We start from the raw sequence: 19,881 nt of genomic DNA, 5'->3' as shown, positions 1-19,881 counted from the left end.
AATTATAGAGAGTTTGCCACCTGATTGGACTTTGTCCTGCTGACTTGCATACAATGACAGCCAGAGCTACAAACATGTGATGTACCGGTAGTAGTCAATGTGGATTAAACCACACAGACAGGATATGAATCTCCACCAATGATGGACATGGTATCTCATCACCACCTGTGTCATCCGTCACATCTTGTATACAAATAAAACAAGGAAAAGTAGAAATTACGCGGTGCGTAATATATGTCCCCGCCGGAAGTAGCATTTAGTAGCAAAATGTACAATATAGGTAAAAAGATCAAGGTCAAAGGTCAAAGAAGTCAAAGGTCAAAATTCTATGTAGAAGTTTTGAAGCCCTCACCTAGTGCCATCACATAAAGCAAAAGGAATCGAAATCGGGTTAGAAATGGCGAAGGAGTAGCATTTTGTAGCCAATGTACAATATTGGTAAAAAATCAAGGTCAAAGGTCAAAGAAGTCAAAGGACAAAATTCTGTGTAGAAGTTTTGAAGCCCTCACCTAGTGCCATCACATAAAGCAAACGGAATCGAAATCGGGTTAGAAATGGCGAAGGAGTAGCATTTAATAGCAAAATGTACAATACAGGTCAAAAATCAAGGTCAGAGGTCAAAGAAGTCAAAGGTCAAAATTCTGTGTAGAAGTTTTGAAGCCCTCACCAAGTGCCATCACTTAAAGCAAACGGAATTGAAATCGGGTTACAAATGGCGAAGGAGTAGCATTTTGTAGCAAAATGTACAATTTAGGTCAAAAATCAAGGTCAAAGGTCAAAGAAGTCAAAGGTCAAAATTCTGTGTAGAAGTTTTGAAGCCCTCACCTAGTGCCATCATATAAAGCAAACGGAATCGAAATCGGGTTAGAAATGGCGAAGGAGTAGCATTTTGTAGCCAATGTACAATATAGGCAAAAAATCAAGGTCAAAGGTCAAAGAAGTCAAAGGTCAAAATTCTGTGTAGAAGTTTTGAAGCCCTCACCTAGTGCCATCATATAGAGCAAACGGAATCAAAATCGGGTTAGAAATGGCGAAGGAGTAGCATTTTGAAGCAAAATGTACAATATAGGTCAAAGGTCAAGGTCAAAGGTCACAACTGAAATTCTTTATAGAAGTTTCAAAGCTCCCATGTAGTGCTATCATATAAAGCAAACAGAATCAAAATCGGGTTAGAAATGGCGAAGGAGTAGCATTTTGAACATTTTGATCACACACGGACGCACGGACGGACGCACGGACGGACACACGGACGCACGGACGGACACACGGACACACGGACACACACACGTACGGAGCCCGTTTCATAGTCCCCTGCTCGAACTCGTTCGGCGGGGACAATTACTCTTCATACATATCGTAGCTTTGAAGTGATGGATGCTATTTTAAAGTGTACACCAATACAGATTTCAGTGTAAGTTCCATGTAAAGATTGATGTCCTATTGTAAGATCAGTTTCATGTACAAGTACAATGTACATTCAACCAGGGATGCAGCAAATTAGAGAGATACATTTGTATTAAATACAATGTATTACAAAGTATATGTATGTGTATGTATAAACAATGTATACAAAGTTTTGCATTCCAAGTGTACAGTGTACATGTACTTGTTATTTTCTTGAGCCCTAAGGGTGCCTACACTTGTACATAAGGTACAATGTACAACGACTCTGATGCATCGATCATTACTGTTTATCATTGGGAGCAGTGATTTGAAAAATGTTCGAGATACATGTATCACATTTGATGCATACAGGTCTAATAGTTGTATCACAGAACATCCTACCATGTAAAAATTTTGCAATAAAGCCTAAAATATAAGGAGATACAATGTATCATCATTTTTCTTAATAAACCATAGCTGTACACGTTTTAGTCTAGAAACATTGCACTATTAAAACTATGTTCACATTTTGTATAATATGATTTACTTTATATGATTATACTGATTCAAATTTTTACATTGGTTGTAAATAGATTCCTAACTCACATTTACAAGTTTATGTAGGAACTACATTGTATTTTTATGTACAAAAGCTGGGTTTTTGTTTCATCTGCAAATGGTAAATGATGCCTAATAAAAGTGGACATTTCTCCAGGTCATCCCCTGAGCTGAGCAATTAAAAACCTGCCATAGAAAGGAAACTGGTGGAGACTGGTGGAGATGGCACTGACGTTCACTGATCCCTGAACTATGCATAGTGACTACACCCATGTTGGACAATAGACATTCACACTGCTACGCTTCAGCTGATTTCAATGGGAGTGGGCCATAGTAAATATGTACATGTACATTGTACATTCACATGTACCTGTTGGGATAATTCAGTAGTGTGTGATTACAGAGTTAATTTGATATCTGACAGCAAACACAGGTACAAGAGCATTTACAGTATTGTATAATCTGAATTGACCACAGTCCCTCATATAACACTAAGTTCATAATACAGTAGGGACTGCCATTAGGGTGAAATTAAAACAATGTCTGTTTTATCATCAAACCGTTTCCAAATTATGATAAGACTTTAGATACAGCAAAGAATAAAATCAATGTCAGTGAGTGCATAGGCCTACTGTTTCAGAAAAAATGTGGTACTAGTACTCTAGCACTTTACTATTGAGAGGCCTACACTGTATTTGAATGAGAATGAGAATAATGAGAACAATTACCAGGATATCTTTAAAATATTACACACTTCTATGAAAAATCACAGGACCTGGGTCTGATTGGATGAAGGGTAGAGCTACATTAGCTTCACTGTTGAGCCATGTTCTTAGCCGTAAAATACTGCAAAATTTTACATGTCACTAGAGGTACAGAAGAGTTAAAGAATATTGTTCGTTTTCATTTTTGTTTTCCCCGCATGAACTGATGTTTGGAGAAACTTTGCAGACCAGAATGTACTTCAGGTGCAAACCGGTACATTAGTACACAGTCATAGGTTTAGTGTAATGCCCACATTATGGGCTTCATGTTGTGTGGTTTGCACAGGCCAATACCAGCCATCACGAAAGTGGGAGTACCGCTTTTGAAATGGGAGAAAGACTTGTCTCCTGACCCCTCTCGGTAAAGCAGTAACCACTGTATCAGCAAGTGGCTCTCCACAGTCTTATCTGTCCATATGCAGAACCACATACTGGTATGTATGTTAATCTACAAAGGGGGCAAGATGCCACCACATACTATACAAATATTCAATATTTATGAGTGCAAGGTTTCGAATACTGTAAAAGTGGAAATTTTCACAACCTGAAACTAGCGCGAAAATAAAAGCACGCAAATATTTTGTTTGCCATATGTTCCAGCAGTTGATGACTCGATCCCGCGGAGTTAAAAACACGCGAAACTCTTCTTACCCCGCAGAGTACGAAAAATTAGACCCGCGAAAATATCCCCTTTTACAGTATTGCATTCATGAGCGTGCACATTTAATTGTTCTATTCAACGGCGCAAAGCGGAGTTAAATACAATGTAGAATGTTCAATTAAACTTGCACCAAATGTAATATTTGAACCATCGCATGAATGATAAAACATTGAATATTGTTTTATACAATGTACGTAGGCCTGGTATAGATTAAAAACAGATCTAGGTGGAGGTCCGAGGATGAACAGTTAGGCCTAGATCTAGATCTGGCTCAAGGTCATAAATGGGTGCACGTATGCATCAATTCTTTATGATACACAAGTTCAGTGTGTCCTAGGATCTATTGCACGGCTAGCTTGCTTGATTTACCGTTCAATAGACATTGTGAGTCGTAGTGAACTGGCGTTCTAATGTGACATGAATACGACCATTAAAACTTTCTGGTTCCAATTTTTTTCATTGTTACATCAACACCCAGCCAATGCCTTCTTAGGGTGCAAGTCCAACACAGGAAACCAACCACCTTCTACACTGTAGGAATAAATTTGTTGTTTTTATCAATATGCCACCCAAAAAATATTTTGTTTAATCAAATTGTATCTTTGACCTGAACCTTTTTTTTATGTAAATAATATATTTTATATAATATAGTAATATTTTTTTTTTTGATATAATAAATGAGATGAAGAGATCCTAAATCTTCCATTCAAGCATTCTCCATTGTTTCCAACTTCTTGGTATCACCATGCATCATGCATGCTCCTTATTTTAAAGGCCACTTGTGCTCAAATATATGATGACATAAATGGTATCCCGGGGTACCAAATAAGAATCAGCCATTTTGTTGAATTACTTCTTTTTTTTTTAAAGGTTGTGCCCTGGGTTGACAAAAAGTGAAAACTATTTTGGTACTGGAGCTGCTGTAGCACGCATTAGCCACTGCACTGTTCCAAAGCACACACTACTGCTACCGTAACTGCCACCAGCTCCAACGTGAATAACTGTGTACAAGGAGCGCCCCAGGGTTAACGCTACAGCGCACCATGCATGCATAGTATAACATGCAGTGGCATGGGAATGACTAATTGCAGGTATAGACATCACATAAAGTATACAATACAATTATGTAGTTTGCTTTTATTTCAACTGAGCTCACCTTCCATGAATGACTGTATTGCTTTATCCACATCACCATCATGGTATTGAACAACAAGGGCAATGTCATCTTTGTTGCTGTTTGGCACAACTTCTCGTACTCTGGCAATCTGTGAGAAAATAATTACAAAAATATTCCAGTGAACTACATAAAGTTAGTTGACGGAAGAAACATGACTTTACCTCTTTGATTTTCAGTGCTATACAATTTACAGTACTGTAAAAGTGGAAATTTTCGCGGTGTTGAAATTTTCGCGCATTTCGCGCAACCAGAAACTAGCGCGAAAATAAAAACACGCGAATATTTTTGCTTGCCATACATTCCTGTGCGTGATGTCTTGATTCCGCGGAATTAAAAACACGCGAAACTCTTCTGACCCGGCCTAGCGCGAAAAATTAGTCGCGCGAAAATGTCCACTTTTACAGTATTGATAGCAAATGAGCATGCATACAACTGTATTAAGATGTGCATTGTACACAATCAGCATGTGTCTTTTTTATTATTATCATCATTATAGTTATTATTACTATCATTATTATTATTATCATCATTATCATCATTACAGGTAGATCTTTGGCAGTTACAAAGAGAAAGCAAAACATAGCTATTCTTCAGCAGGTTCTTGGAATCTGTAGCATCCTCATCATACAAAGCATGGAAACATGAGCTGGTGTCACAAGGCAAATTACAATGTAAATACCTCAATCAAAACTGTGTCTGGTTCAATGATAAGGACTGTGCTTGTTCAAATCCTATCCAAGGGGAAAATTGAGCCATGTAGCGAAAATAGGATGCCATTCAAGACCTCTTTCTTTGAATACTCATGATAGAAACAAACATAAAATACTTCCAAATCCTGAAATGAAAATCATTGCTTCCGGGTGATTGTTTGATGATGATTGTGTGTGTGTACAATTCTGTATGTGTGTGTGTGTGTGTGTGTGTGGGGGGGGGGGGGGCAATGAAAAGTAGTTTGTACATTGTAATACAATGGACTAGGGAAGTTTTGTTGGACTGGTATACATCCTGGGGCCAGAGTCCAAACTGTTTCCACTTGTCTGCCTTTACATTGCAGGAAGGAAATTTTGACTCACAAGAACATGTCACCCTGTGCATACTGTACATGTAGTAAAACCAATGACTTCATGATTGAAGACTCACTTACAGTGTACTATTCAAGATGAGTAAATGTTTGCTGAGACATGGAGCTACGCTGAAACAATCACCTTCTAATACCCCATCACATGTTCAAGAAATAAATACCACATTGCAAACCATTATTTTTTCTTCAATATTGTATGACAACTGCTTGTCATCATTGGCATTTCCATGGCAAAATCTGAGTCTTATTACAAACTGTGCTTGTCTTGCAAACAATTTCTCAACACCAGAATGATAAACTGATGTATATTTAAAAAAAGAAAGGGGAGAATGATTAAAGGTCCAGTTTACCTTTGGGAGCAGTGATTTCAAAAATTTTCAAGATATCATATTTGATGCATATGTGTAGGTCTGTTGTATCATAAAACATCCTACCATATGAAATATTTGCAATAAAACCTAAAATATAAGGAGATATCAGGGTTTTTCTCAATAAACCGTAACTGTATACGGTTTAGTCTGGAAAATTTTTTATTATAACTATTGTTCACATTTTGTGTATTTAACAACACTTAACATCGATTATACGGATTCAAATTTTGACAGTGGTTGTTTCTATCCCTAACTCACATTTTAGAACTATTTTATAGCACTAATGCTTTCATCTGCAAATGGTAAATTATGCCTTTAAGCACGGTGCAAACACCAATGAAGTGGTCCTCCCAAAATACATACACTGTATTGTACACTCACATCAGTCAATCAGTAATGGAGGACTGTATTTGACCCTGAACACAAAAGGGCTTTTTACACTTGTGTTTCTTAACCCCGGACTTTCTCTGACCCAGGACTATCGTTAGTCCCGTACCAATTTTTTCAGCTTTTTACACTCGCCAATTAGTCCCGTACTATCTCTTGTCCGAGGGGCTACGGAGAAAACTGACCTTTTTACACTCATATTTCTTAGCCCCGGACTTTCCAAACCACATGAATATTCATAATTACGCTGTGTACTGTACACGTACACGCACGCACCGGCAGCACTTGATTACCTCATTTCTGATTGGTCAGTGAGGGTCGGACTTCGTCTCCGTCGCTTAGCCCAGGATTATTTTTTTGTTCTGTTTACACTCACTTGTTTGGCACCGCAATTGCGGTGCTAACCCCTGCTATTTTGCAGGGCCAGATAGTACCGTACTATCGGTGGGGCTAGCCCAATTTGGCAAAAACGAGTGTAAACAGAAAGTGGGCTAAGGATAGTCCCGTACCAACGGTGGGGCTAAGGCCCCCCCTTAGCCCCACCGTTGGTCCGGGGCTAAGCAAAAATTTACAAGTGTAAAAAGCCCTAAAGAAGAAGAAATTATACCAAAGGCTATCAGAGAGGAATGGTTTCAGTGAGAAACTACTCTGGGGCCCTGCCCTTAGAATCAAAGCAATACACAGCCTGATTCCTTGTCTTTCCATTATAAACAAATTTCTTAATTTACAAAGATTCAAATCTCTGCATCTTTTAAACATGAGAGGGCACTACATAGCGCCATAATCTCAGGGATTACGGTACCCCAGATAACAGCGTGGTGCATCATACATGTATGTACTGTACATGTAGACTTGTACTATGTAGGTAAAACTCACAGATCTCTAGTTTTACATACATTGTAGACCTGATGGAAACAAAATTCCCTCCCTTGTCTTGAAAAGGTATAATATATACTGTATAAAAAAACATTTTAGCAAAGTGGACATTTTTGCACATTTTTGCACAACCAGAAGCTAGCATGAAAATGCATGCATAAAAATATTTTTGTATGCCATACTCAATGTTCTGGTCTACAGGTAATATCCTCATTCTGCGGAATTGAAAACATGAGAAATTCATCTTACATGGCCAAGTGCAAAATATTACTCACTCAAAAATATCCACTTTTACAGAAGACTGCATTGCAGATCATATAAAAGATCTACAATATGTATGTCTACACACTGGTAGAAAAATGTTGCAATTTTATAACCTTTGGGAATACTAGAACATACAGTAACGTTGTACCTTTAAAAGTCACTTCATAAGTTGAGTTTTTTACAGTATGTTATTTTCTGTGCATGGTATGAAACAGTGCTTATTTTCTGCTGATTGTCACTACATTTGTATGGTGCCAAACTGAAAGCAAAGAACACTGTGATATTCACTGCATTCCTTCTATTCCATCCACAAGACTTGCCTCATCTGCTATAAACAGGCACACTAGATGTTACCACTCCATTGCACTGTACGTTAAAACTGTTGTGATGCCTACAATGTACAGCTGTACAGTGTACACTTAAAAAAAAAAAAAAAAAAAAAGTAATACAGTACATGTATTGAGCAACTTCCTGTAGATGTCTCCTGCCTAGAGTGAGATATTGCAAATTACACTGTCTGTAGTATGTCAACTGTTGGCTGGAGTTCAGAGCTGGCAGAGTGGACAAATTTGATGCATACACTTGTGCATTCCTGTATTCCAGTCAACAGCAAATTACAAGTGTACATTGTAGAGGTACATGTAATGTGCAGTCAACAGCAAGAATGAATTTGCATTTTAAGAACATTGATAAGAACACATGTAATAATGCCTCCAGCGACACTTTATGGCAGAGGCATAAAAAGAATAGATAGCAGGTATCATGCTAATGTGTAATTCATTAGTTCTGAACAATTAATCATGCAATTTCCCATACCTTATGAACAACAACCATAAAGAGCAATATCACCTGTGGAGTCTGCCTACATCACTCATCTCTGTACATGTGTACATTATGTACGAATCACACAGATCAGTGGCCTCAATAAAAATACAAAGCAAGCTGCGCTTGTGCACTACATTTTGTATTCCCTCCTCCTCCCCCCCCCAAAAAAAAAAAAAGAGTATTCCAGTTTTCCTTGCATTTATACAGGATACACATATTATGCACATTTCCTATTCAAAAAAAGAAAAAAAAAATACACACACACACACAAGGAGAGTTTCAATATTTCCTAGTGGTGCAAATGGTGCATCAAAAAAAAAAAATCCTGTTTTGTTAAGGCTGCGTTCACATAGAAGTATACTATTCGGGTATTCAGGCTCGTTTTTCGAGGGCACGCAAATAGCTTGAATCGAACGATAGGATTTCCTCACACCGGTTCACATAGGAGGGCACTATTCGTAAGTACGAATAGCTGCGAAAAGTATAGCAAAGTGGGAATCGAGCTTGTTCGATTTTCTTGCAGCGTATACCGTCTCTCGTTTATAAAATGATGACACTTTTGGTCTGGATTTGCCCTTTAGCAAAAATAAGCATGTTGACTGACATTCTGATGCAGTTTAGAAATTGTTAATAAGATTTGCTGGGATGTAGGAGGAAGAAATCCTCACTGCATGGGATGGTGATTTGACGGTGCGGGTGACGGTGTATTCGGTGCCCGAATAGCGAATAGCGCATAGCGAATACCGAATACCGAATACTTCTATGTGAACGCAGCCTAATGCACCTTTTGCCTCACCTTGGCTCCTAGCTTCCATAGTTTATTGGCATTTGACACATATTGCACGCTAGTAACCTTCATTCAAAGTCACTGGGCAGATCTGTGGCTGTATACGTAGCTCTATAAAAGTGGTGTATAATGAACTCTTTTAATCAGCTCCTACTAGTGACTTTCACCTTTCAAACTTCAGTCTGTGAACTGCAAATATACTCTCACTATTCAAAGGCTCAAGGTCTAGAAATAGTCATTGTCTCATGACAGTCAAGTCAAAAGTTTGTTGGCCTGACATACATTGTAACGACAAATATGGGTTAGGTCAAAACACTTCCTACCAAACACCAGCACAGCCTACACAGTATGTGAACCTGAGTGACAGGCACTGACAGTATGGAGCTCTCAATACAGTGTACATCAGATGTGTTTTGAACACTTGCATTCGATTCTCCCAAATCAGGGAGGCTTCCATATCCTCCTGTGGAGATTTGTATATTGCAAATCTGTTTCCTAAAGAATGAGCAGTTTGTGTAAAGCATAGATCTATCTTTCCTTTTGTTTTACAATGTCAGACTCCACTCAACTACATTGGTTACTCATTGTATGATAGAAACCTTAGTCAACTGTCCTCTTGTATGTCATGCACTATTTGAAGCAGGGCAAAAATTTATCTAAAGCTGATGAAAGAGCTCTCTTACCTGCTCCCTAAAGGCTTCTTGGGCGTGTCTGGGATGGTCTGTCATGACTGCTCTGGTCCTCTCATCAATCATCAAAACCCCAGTATCACCACTGTCCTCTGTACATCAAGTATAAATTTAGTAAAAAGAAAAAATTGGTATCATCAAATGACATCCAGAAACAATGTAGGCCTACAGATTTTTTAACAACAAACCACTACACCTGCATCTACAGTAAGCAGGGAGGTGGACTCTCTTCCACCTCCTTGGTCTACGTGCCTCAGAGTTGAATCCTAAATGGAGTATTACAGCACATCCAATTTGCACACCTAAATGGCATATTTTGTTGTGGCACCAAGCAAAATGCCATAATGTGGCACCACATATCAACTGATTAATATCACTAGCCAGAATTTGAACTAACAAGCAATAATCATTCACTGGGTGATGGCTCACTGCAGTAAAAAGGACATGAAGAATGATAGTTACAGTAAACCTCCAGGAGATAATAGAGACTATTGCAAAAATATTCACCCACCCCCCCCCCTCCTCCTTTTGCATAAAACTCTGCTTTATATGTACAAATGTACATTACAGCTGTATGTAAGTCATACAACGAGCAATAGGCTTGATTGTATAGATGACAGGCATAGGACCACTTTGCTCGTGATGCTCCTGGCCATCTTCCCTTACCAATGATGTAAGCTACTGTGCCATGTACAATACTGTACTGTAGAAGTGGGTATTTTCGCACAACTAATTTTTCTCGCTCGGCCCAGTAAGAAGATTTTCATGTGTTTTTAATTCTGCAGAATCAAGACATCAACTACTATAACATATGGCAAGCAAAAATATTTGCATGCTTTTATTTTTGCACTAGTTTCTGGGTGCACAAAATGTGTGAAAATTTCAACACAGCGATAATTTCCCAAAAAAAAAAATTCAAACCCAGGTTTGACAAGGCCTTGAGACTACAGCTGCCATTCGGTCTCGCATTCATCCATTTCTCGCAATGCTCAGTGTGGCAAGTTAGTCTCATTTCTCAGCCATGAGGTCTTGCCAAAAGGCTAGGCCTTGGTTTGCTTGGAATAGAGTGAATGGGAAGAGCACAGCTGGTTAGGAAATACACTGGTTTCCCACTTCTCATTCCTACTTCATTGACCCTGCCTGGAAATGTTGGCTCAGTAGACACAGCTCACATTTACAAACAAGAGGGAACTATTCCCACAGATTCTAGTAACAGCTGGCCATTTTTGACATAAATCAAATCAGTGCTGTCAGGATTTTTGGCGAACTTGCAAATATTAACTTCCAGTAGACCAATGAGTAGACAAACAGTGTCTACATAACAGCCTATTGGCATTACCAGGGTAGTCTTTTATCAAGGCACTGCAACAACTTGAAACTGAATTATGCAGAACAAGACCTACCTGTGATTTACTTCATGCACAAAGGTGTGTCATGTGTCAGAATCGCAAAATCTTCTGTATGTTAAAGATAATAAAAAGTTTTGGTATCTCAAAAGTTTCCCTGAATTTCCGTGTTTATATAACTAACACTGTGAGACTTACTCGCCCCAAAGTGCTCTCATTTCTTAGTAATCATGCAATTAACTGCGACCAGCAGCCCCATACGCATAGCGTAATGGGGCTTCGCATTGTAGAATTCAGGATCATGACAGATTTAGTATCGCGGGTAAATATCAACTTAAAATCAAAAAAATTCTTCAATTTGAAGACTTACCAATTAAGTTGAAGTCTTGAAAACAGGCTTCGGGCAACGTTTGGTTCTGCCAATAGTCCCTTTCAGTTCGAATTGATGACTGAATCTGACTCTGTCGAGAGGACCTTGGGAGAGCTACATACAACGTACACTGATTACTACGGCCAGCACATACGCACACATCACATGCGAACAAATTTCAAATCCATGAACGGATAAGATGTTTGTGTGCGCATGCGCTGGCCGTCAATTCAGTGTAGCTCTCCCAAGGTCCTCTCGACCGAGTCACATGCAGTCATCAATTCGAACAGAAAGGGACTATTGGCAAAACCAAACGTTGCTCGAAGCCTGTTTTCAATACTTCAACTTACTGGTAAGTCTTCAAATTGAAGAAATTTTTGGATTTTAAGTTGATATTTACCCGCGATACTAAACCTGTCATGATCCTGTAAGCTACAATGCGAAGCCCCATTTAGCTATGCGTATGGGGCTGCTGGTCGCAGTTAGCTACTCAGTATGCATATGGGGCTGCACGCTGCTGGTCGCAGTTATCATACAATAATGGTTTCGTACAATACGTGTACTACCTCGCCGCCGTGGGCGGCGGCTCTGGTACCAAACCATTATTGCATGATTACTAAGACATGAGAGCACTTTGGGGCGAGTAAGTCTCACAGTGTTAGTTATATGAAAGGTACTTTAACCTGAAACACAAACTAAGACAAGGAAATTCAGGGAAACTTTTGAGGTAATACCAAAACTTTATATTATCTTTAATATACATGTAGGTGTGAAGGTATTAATTCACATGTGTGTCAAACACATACGAGTTCCCTTACATCAGCATGAACAGTGGAATTCAGTATCAAACAAACAATATGTCAACTTCTCAGACTCCCGACTATCAATAAGTGAACACACAATTTCAATTTGATCGTGTTTACATTAGTACACCTACCTTCGTGTGAGTGACCAGTGGAACAGTCTATACACTGACACAGACCAGAACTTACTTGTCATCAGAATATGATTACTTTGTACATATGTATAGACATCATTTCTTTGTTGCTGTAACATGTCACTATCACAAATGTTATGCCATGAAAAGCCAAACTCCATTTCAGACCTTACAGTGGACCACCATTGGTATTTTAGGATGGCTACAACCCTCTGTATTTATAATTTCACATGTTGTAGGCCTACATGTAACAATGTTTGGAATAGTGATTCACACATCCACTGTTTACCTTCACTCGGAACCTTCTAGCCTTAAAAAAATAAAAAAATAAAAAAATAAAAAAATTACTTGCTCCTCTTGGGAAGCTGCAATGTATGAAGGCAGAATCTGGCAATATTAGAGTGCAGTGAATGTGGATCTAGATCAAATATTGATACATCAAAACTTATTTATCCTCCCAATATCTTTTGACTATAACCAAAATACACAAGTTATGAAAGACCTTACACAAGGGAAAATCTCAGCTTGTGCAACACATTACTACAATGGTTGTCTGCATGGTCTGCTGCCCAGCAGATCTCAATCCATTTTACAGGGTCACAAACCTGAGACCTTTGAAAGTTAACTTGAATCAGGGAGGTGACCTGCCTGCTTGAATTCAATAAAAGCACTCAGGTAACCATGGCAAAAGCCATCATGTGAAACTTAAGATTATTTGTCAAATTTCATGCATTTTGGGACATTTTTAATTCTGATGTTCTCAGGCTACAACCAGAATTGTTAAATTGTTTCCTAATGTAATACTGATAAATTCTGATATTTTAGTTTTGTGGTAAAATCATGCCAACAAACATAATTGCATAAATAACTTGTTTTAAATGCAAAAGGAATTTTGTGGTCCCGAGTACTGCCATGCCGGCCAGCCCAACATGTCAGCAGAGTATCAATGTACAATCTTTGAAATACAAGGTTGTAAGTCACTGTATTCTATCCATTCTCACAAGCAAACCTTGTCGAGGAATACATGCATGGAGTGATTGGTGACTACAAAGTTCTTCACTGGGAAATCCCACGCAAGTGTGTAAAAAGTTGACACCAATGCACTATACACATTGGACATCGGACGATGAATGATCACAAAAGCTCACTTGAGCCTCTGGCTCAGGTGAGTTAAAAAAGACCACTAGGCAGGGCTAAACACTAAATAATAGCAGCTAACCTAGTTTAACTGACACTTAGTTTAGTGTTTGTTGAGAAAGTTTTGAACAATAAAAACAGATTCTAGCATGATGCACCAGGATGCCTGACTCATCTGAGGGCTCCACCTTGTGAGCATTCAGGTGGAACAATCACAATGCCAGCAAATTTCCCATACATGTAACAGCACTGAACCAGTACAGTGCTGCCAAAATCACCTCGCCACAGCATCAGAAGTCTCAAAGTATAAAATCACTCTTCCTTGGATACATGGTTTTACTTCTACCTCCAATGGATTTCACAGGATGCATTGTCCATCATACTTTTAATAAACTTCAGACAGACACATACTTTGCATTGTCCACTTTGTTCCTGCCAGTAGTCCAAGATAAACTACATGTGTACATGTACACTGTGCATGTACTGTAAAACCAAGGAGGTACTAGGCGAGCTCGCCTAGTACCTCCTTGGTAAAACATGATACATGTACATGTATATTCGCGGCATGAATTTTTCGCGAATTGGAGCCAACGGCCTTTTTTGCGGCATGAAATTTTCGCGAACTGCCACTGGCATTCAATGCATATACACTGTAGTGTAGCCAAGAACTTTTGCGTGCATTTTAATTTCGCGAATCTTGGCGCTCGCGAAATTCGCGAAATTTAAATGCACACAAAAATTCCTCGTTATACAGTAGTTTCTGATGTTACAATTAAAATATTAGGATTGTTCAAAAATCTTCAGCATGCTCATTCATGTTAATAAAAGAAGAAAATTCAGACTGAGATCATGTCTTATGTCACACATTTTCTTCCTTTACACGACTCTCTTTATCATCAAAAGTAATATTTTACAATCCAAATGGGCAAAGCGTGAATCCTATCAATGGTGATCTGTAGACTTCCTACAGCCTGTACATGTCTAGACACATCTTCATCCCTTGGATTGTTTGGGGGTTTCCAACAGATTGTGGGTCAAATAGAACTTAGAATGTATAACTTTATATCAATTGTACAATTGTCAAAGATACTTTTGTCTAGTCATGCTTGAAATGCATTTTACATGTCTAGACAGTTCATCTTAATAACAATTTGTGCACCACAACTCTGATTTTTTATTTGCACTTGATATGATTTGCTAAGTTTATTTCTTGATTCAAGATCAACAGTTTTATTCTAAAGTCATAAGCTTCAAGACCTCCATAGCCGGGCAAGTCCAAGATAATGTCCCCTCAGATGCTCAAAATTCATCTTGATTTTATCAAAAAGTTATTGATATCATCTTGTAGCCAAAGAGTTAAATCATATGTTTCCAGCAAAGAAAATATTGAATTATGCAAATTTATGCAAGAAATATGGCCTTGATTTGCATAAATCAAAAACAAACCTTACGTATGGGACAAATTATAAATATTCATTTAAAATCAGTTGAATTTGTCCTTGACCTAGTTCCTTTATGGACATGACCCCTGTATGAGTTAGTATAATCTGCAATTGGTAAGACAAGGTCAGCACATTAATTATGCAAATTATGCACTTTCCCAGAACATAGTGTCCCATACGTAAGGATTTGAGTATGTTTTTTTAAGTTTTTTCTGAAGATTTGTAACATTGACCAATCATACTTTAGGAAGTTCTAATTTATTCATTTCAACTCCAGATTAGCAAAACTAAATGAGGAAATTTAATTAGTCCTTCATCTTATAACTAATTAAAGTTTGCTTACGTATGGGACAAATGCCTTACGTATGGGACATTACATGCAAAGTGAATGGGAAAACCGCCTTTTGACATGGATGCTATATGTCCTTACATTTGTTTGGTTAATGGTTATCTTTGCACCTACTCTGAAGAATATGTCTATATATCTGCCTCTCCTACTCAGATGACCTCAGGGAGAGTGTAAGAACAGCATTATTGAGTCATTCTATGATTAAGAAAGGAAAATAAAGAATATTCATTTATACTTGTAATTTCTTATTTTCATTACAGGCTGTGCAGCTGGTCTTGAATTAACATTCCCCGTTAACATTTTGATATTGGACATTTTCTTAATTCAGTTATCATTTTCAACTTTACCTCTCTACAAAATGACTTTGTCCAAGAATGGGATTCTCTGAGTGTCATTTTAGGTGCAGTACACTGTTCAGCATGTACCACAGGTTGTACAGCCTCAAAAGCGAAATCAAAACAATTGTGCTTATGGCGCGCATCAATGACAACATTATAGGTCTTACTGAAAAGAAAAATCACTTAAGGTGTGAGCAGGTAACTTTGTCATTACTTGAGTTGATAGCAAAGGAAAAACCCTATGAGAGTACACTTGTACTTTTTATTTTGATATGATTGTTAATATTTCAACTGTTCACCCTCAGAATATGTCATGACTTATCAAGGTCATGAACATGATTTCTGAAAATCCTGTAAAATGAAGACTATAGTTTACATTTGCTATAAACCACAATATCAATACTGGTTCTGTGGTTGGAGTGCTAAAAACACAAATTACACAAACAAATAGGAAATTCAATTTTCTTTTCTATTTTGTGTTTGAAGAGACAGATGTGCTCTGAGACACCTTCATCAACTCATACTTACTTTGTACCCCACATCTACACAATTATCAACATACACTGCAATCTGGTAGTGTATGATCAAATGAGGTTATTAGAATTTATTCAAAATTGTAATTTGCAGATCAGTGAGTTACTTAAGTGTTTCAAATCTAGATTTGAATGTGCAAATGATAATCTTTCCTGTATCACTACACAAGCATGTATGTATGTACAAAGTAGCACAAATTTTGTCGTCTTTGGTTTCATAGACACGAAGCCAAGCAATTTGAAAAAAAAAACAGAAACAGCATTGGTACATACATTCTTCTATCTCCTTAAAATCTAAAACTTTCATTAAAATTTGATTGATATTGCAGTTCAGCTAAAATTCACATGGCAAAACATGATGATTACAGAGCAAAATGAAGTACTCTTGTTGTTGTGTTTTGTGCTGCATTTCAAACAATTATAAAGCTTTATAAAAACTTAGACAACTTGCAAGGTAAGCCTAGAGCTACTGAAAGTACCCACTTCAAACTGTATCTGCAAATACATTGTACATGACATTTGATTCTAAAGTTGAAATTATCAAGACTACAAATTAGTTATTGTACATGTACATGTATGCTATATCAAGGTCACAAGCTAGAATTTGCTCATTTTTTTTTTCATTTGATGAAAAAATATTGACTAGAGTAATTACAAATGGGCTAGAAATAGAGTGTCAGTATACTATATCTGCATGTGTAGACATCATGAGGACAGTGTTAATGCATGACGGAATCCAAACTAAGACATTTAATTGTAAATTGATAATTACTTTTATTTGTTTTATTTTAGCTTTTGCTGGGTACCTGAACCGGGAAAGTACCCACTTAGAAGTCTATTTCATTTGTTACATGTTGTAGCATGATTTGTGGAACTAAATATGACACTATGGGGAAATTTAAAGTCATTCCCATGAATGCATTTGTGCACTAAAGACAAATGTCCCATACGTAAGTTGAGCCATGTCCCATACGTAAGGTGTACTTTCGTTAATTAAACCAACTTCATGAAAATATGCTTTATTCTTTTGCAGTGAAACTTTGCTGAAAGATACTTCAGTATTGTACCTTTCTTCACTTCCAAACAGAACTTGATCAGTAAGGTACTTTCAGAGAATTTTCAGTTCAAACTTTATTTTGAAAAATCCAGTTTTTCTCTGGTCCCATACGTAAGTTGGCATATTTTTCTTAATAAAATAATCAACCCAAGGTCAAATGACACCAAACTTAAACACAATATTCTTCTCAAGGATACCAGTCCTCCTGATGATAAACAATAAAATCCAAGTGCTCCTTCATTACTTTTCAGAGGTTTGAAATCTCTGAATGTCCCATACGTAAGGTGCGCGATATCTTGGACTTGCCCAGCCATACTGTCCTTATTTGTGGACAAGTCATGATGATAACTGGAAAACTAAAAACTTCGTAAAAACAAAAAAACAAAAAAAAATAGATATAATTGTTCAGAGAGTCTGTCTATCATCGGTGAGCACTATGAAAGCTCATCCTGGAAGTCATTCTAATGATAAGATTTATTTTGCCTTGATATTAAGGCGATGCTTACCTGGGGCAACTAATAATTACCATTATCAGGCCAGTAAATGGACACATCGCCTCTTCAGTGTATTGTATGTGACTCCTTGTCTGAGTGCCATCTGGGCAAGTGTATGAAATATCTTTTGTGTTGTAGAATGCATTGTAACTGTCACAAAACAAAAGGCTGACAATAGGAAGAAACAAATTGTGATGGACGAACGAGACTTTCGGTTTTCAATACATTTCTCAGTTGACAATATCAGGTGTACTGGCACCATGACAACATAAAGGTACAAGTACAGCTGTACAGGTGCATACTGTGTACACTTGATCTGCTATTTTCCATACGTGTACATGTACTGCAATGTTTATGTCTACATGTAGGTCCTACATTGTACATGTACAGGCTGTATGTAGTGGATACAGTAAATTTTACCGTACATTGCACATTGTACATACACGTATACTTGTACTGTATGCTGAGAAGTTAGAGAACGATGACAGTTCATGATTTATTAAAGGCAAAGCTACAAAACTGTACATGTACTACTTCTACGTGTATTGTGCATATGTATGCTGTTATGTGGTTCTGTTGTTAAGAAACAACACTGGGCGCTTCCCTTTCAATTCAGCCGATCTTGCTTGAGAAGAATGATACATTAACATGATATTCAAAAACAAATGATGCCTTTCTTACAGAAATGCGGTGTTCAAAGTGATGACCCTGTAGAATCTTGAAGATGTATCAGTTGAGCACTTTCAGTTTCAATCACTTATCTTCATTGTATATGATATGAATACGCATGAAAGTTGCAATGTTTTCAGCCTTTGGATAAGGGCGTTTCGCTGTGTAGTAGTAAGCGAAAGGGTTTAAGTAAAACAAGCCCAACAGAGAGCGCCACACAATGTCGCACAGCAAGAGTGCCTGGTCAAAAGGCTAAACTGCTACCGGCTAGCACCAGAAAATATGATTGTCCAGAAAATACGAATGTCGATTGGGCAGCTCGAACCGAGGCCAGTGAGGGAGATTAATTTGATATCATATATTTTTGAATTATTTTTGATAAAATAAAAATAATAATAAATACTGTACGAGCTGAAAGGGTGTGTACAGTTCTGGTCGAGGTGAGGATTTAGCTTTTAAAGTTTTGCGAGATATTCAGAAACCACTCTATGAGATGTCAAAGAGCATGCAATTCTAAAGGGTATCAAAAGTTTATTTGATGAAAATCGGTTTTGAAATGGCTGAGATATCCAAAAACAAGGTGAAACAAAGAGATCCTAATAAAGTTGTGGCCTGTCGCCTTTTATTATTATCACTTTTTTGGATATCTCAGCCATTTCAAAACCAATTTTCATCAAATAAACGTTGAATCCTTCTTAAAATTACATGCTCTTTCAAATTTCATAAGAGGTTTCTCATTATCTCACTTAGAAATGTTCAAAACACGAATCCCTTACCTCAACCAGTACTGTACAGTCCCTTGAAATTTTCGCGGTGGTTTTATTTTCGCGAATTTCGCGAATCGCCTTTGAACATCGAAAATAACAGCATGCGAAAATAACCGCGTGAATAATTAAGTTCATTTAGACCCTCACAACCGCGAAATTAACAACATGCGAAAATGTCCTCCAAGTAGCAATTCGCGAAAATATCTGTACGCGAAAATTTCAGCTCGTACAGTAGGGTAAAATTTGACATTTGTAGTAATTTCATGAATACAGATTTAGCATAAATATTCCTAGAGGAATGATAAATGTCAAATAAATTCAAACAACAACAACAACAGAACATGTGTACAGGTTTTAACCAAAATCCATTGTATGGTCCGGAGCAGTTGTCATTCTCACATATTCCTCTTGACTGAATCATGGACTTAAAGTCATCAATTTGGACAGAAATGGACTAGCGGCTAGCGGCTAGACCCTAGACCTAGAAATAAATGGAGGAAGCAAATGTTCAACGTATTCTGTTGTAAATATCATGGCAAAATCGTGAAATAGGCCCCGCCGCAGTGCGCGTGCACCCGTGCGTTAGGAAGCAAGGGTAGGCCACTAGCGCCGTAGGTCC

The 19,881-nt window shown here is 37.7% G+C and overlaps 1 protein-coding gene across 2 annotated transcripts in view; it reads right to left on the bottom strand.

The window, feature by feature from the left end:
- The window catches only part of LOC140245339 (uncharacterized), a 56,165-nt gene that overhangs the window by 27,674 nt on the left and 8,610 nt on the right, over positions 1-19,881 (bottom strand). For both annotated transcript variants that reach the window (XM_072324919.1, XM_072324918.1), the window contains exons 2-3: positions 9,818-9,915; positions 4,523-4,631 (exon numbers count right to left, since the gene is read on the bottom strand). In XM_072324919.1, the coding sequence (XP_072181020.1) occupies positions 4,523-4,631; positions 9,818-9,915 (207 nt within the window). The remainder of the gene's footprint in view (positions 1-4,522; positions 4,632-9,817; positions 9,916-19,881) is intronic.

Source organism: Diadema setosum, chromosome 22, assembly GCF_964275005.1.
Source record: "Diadema setosum chromosome 22, eeDiaSeto1, whole genome shotgun sequence".
NCBI lineage: Eukaryota > Metazoa > Echinodermata > Echinoidea > Diadematoida > Diadematidae > Diadema > Diadema setosum.
The sequence above is the reverse complement of the archived record's forward strand: the minus strand, read 5'-3'. Positions and strand labels throughout refer to the sequence as shown.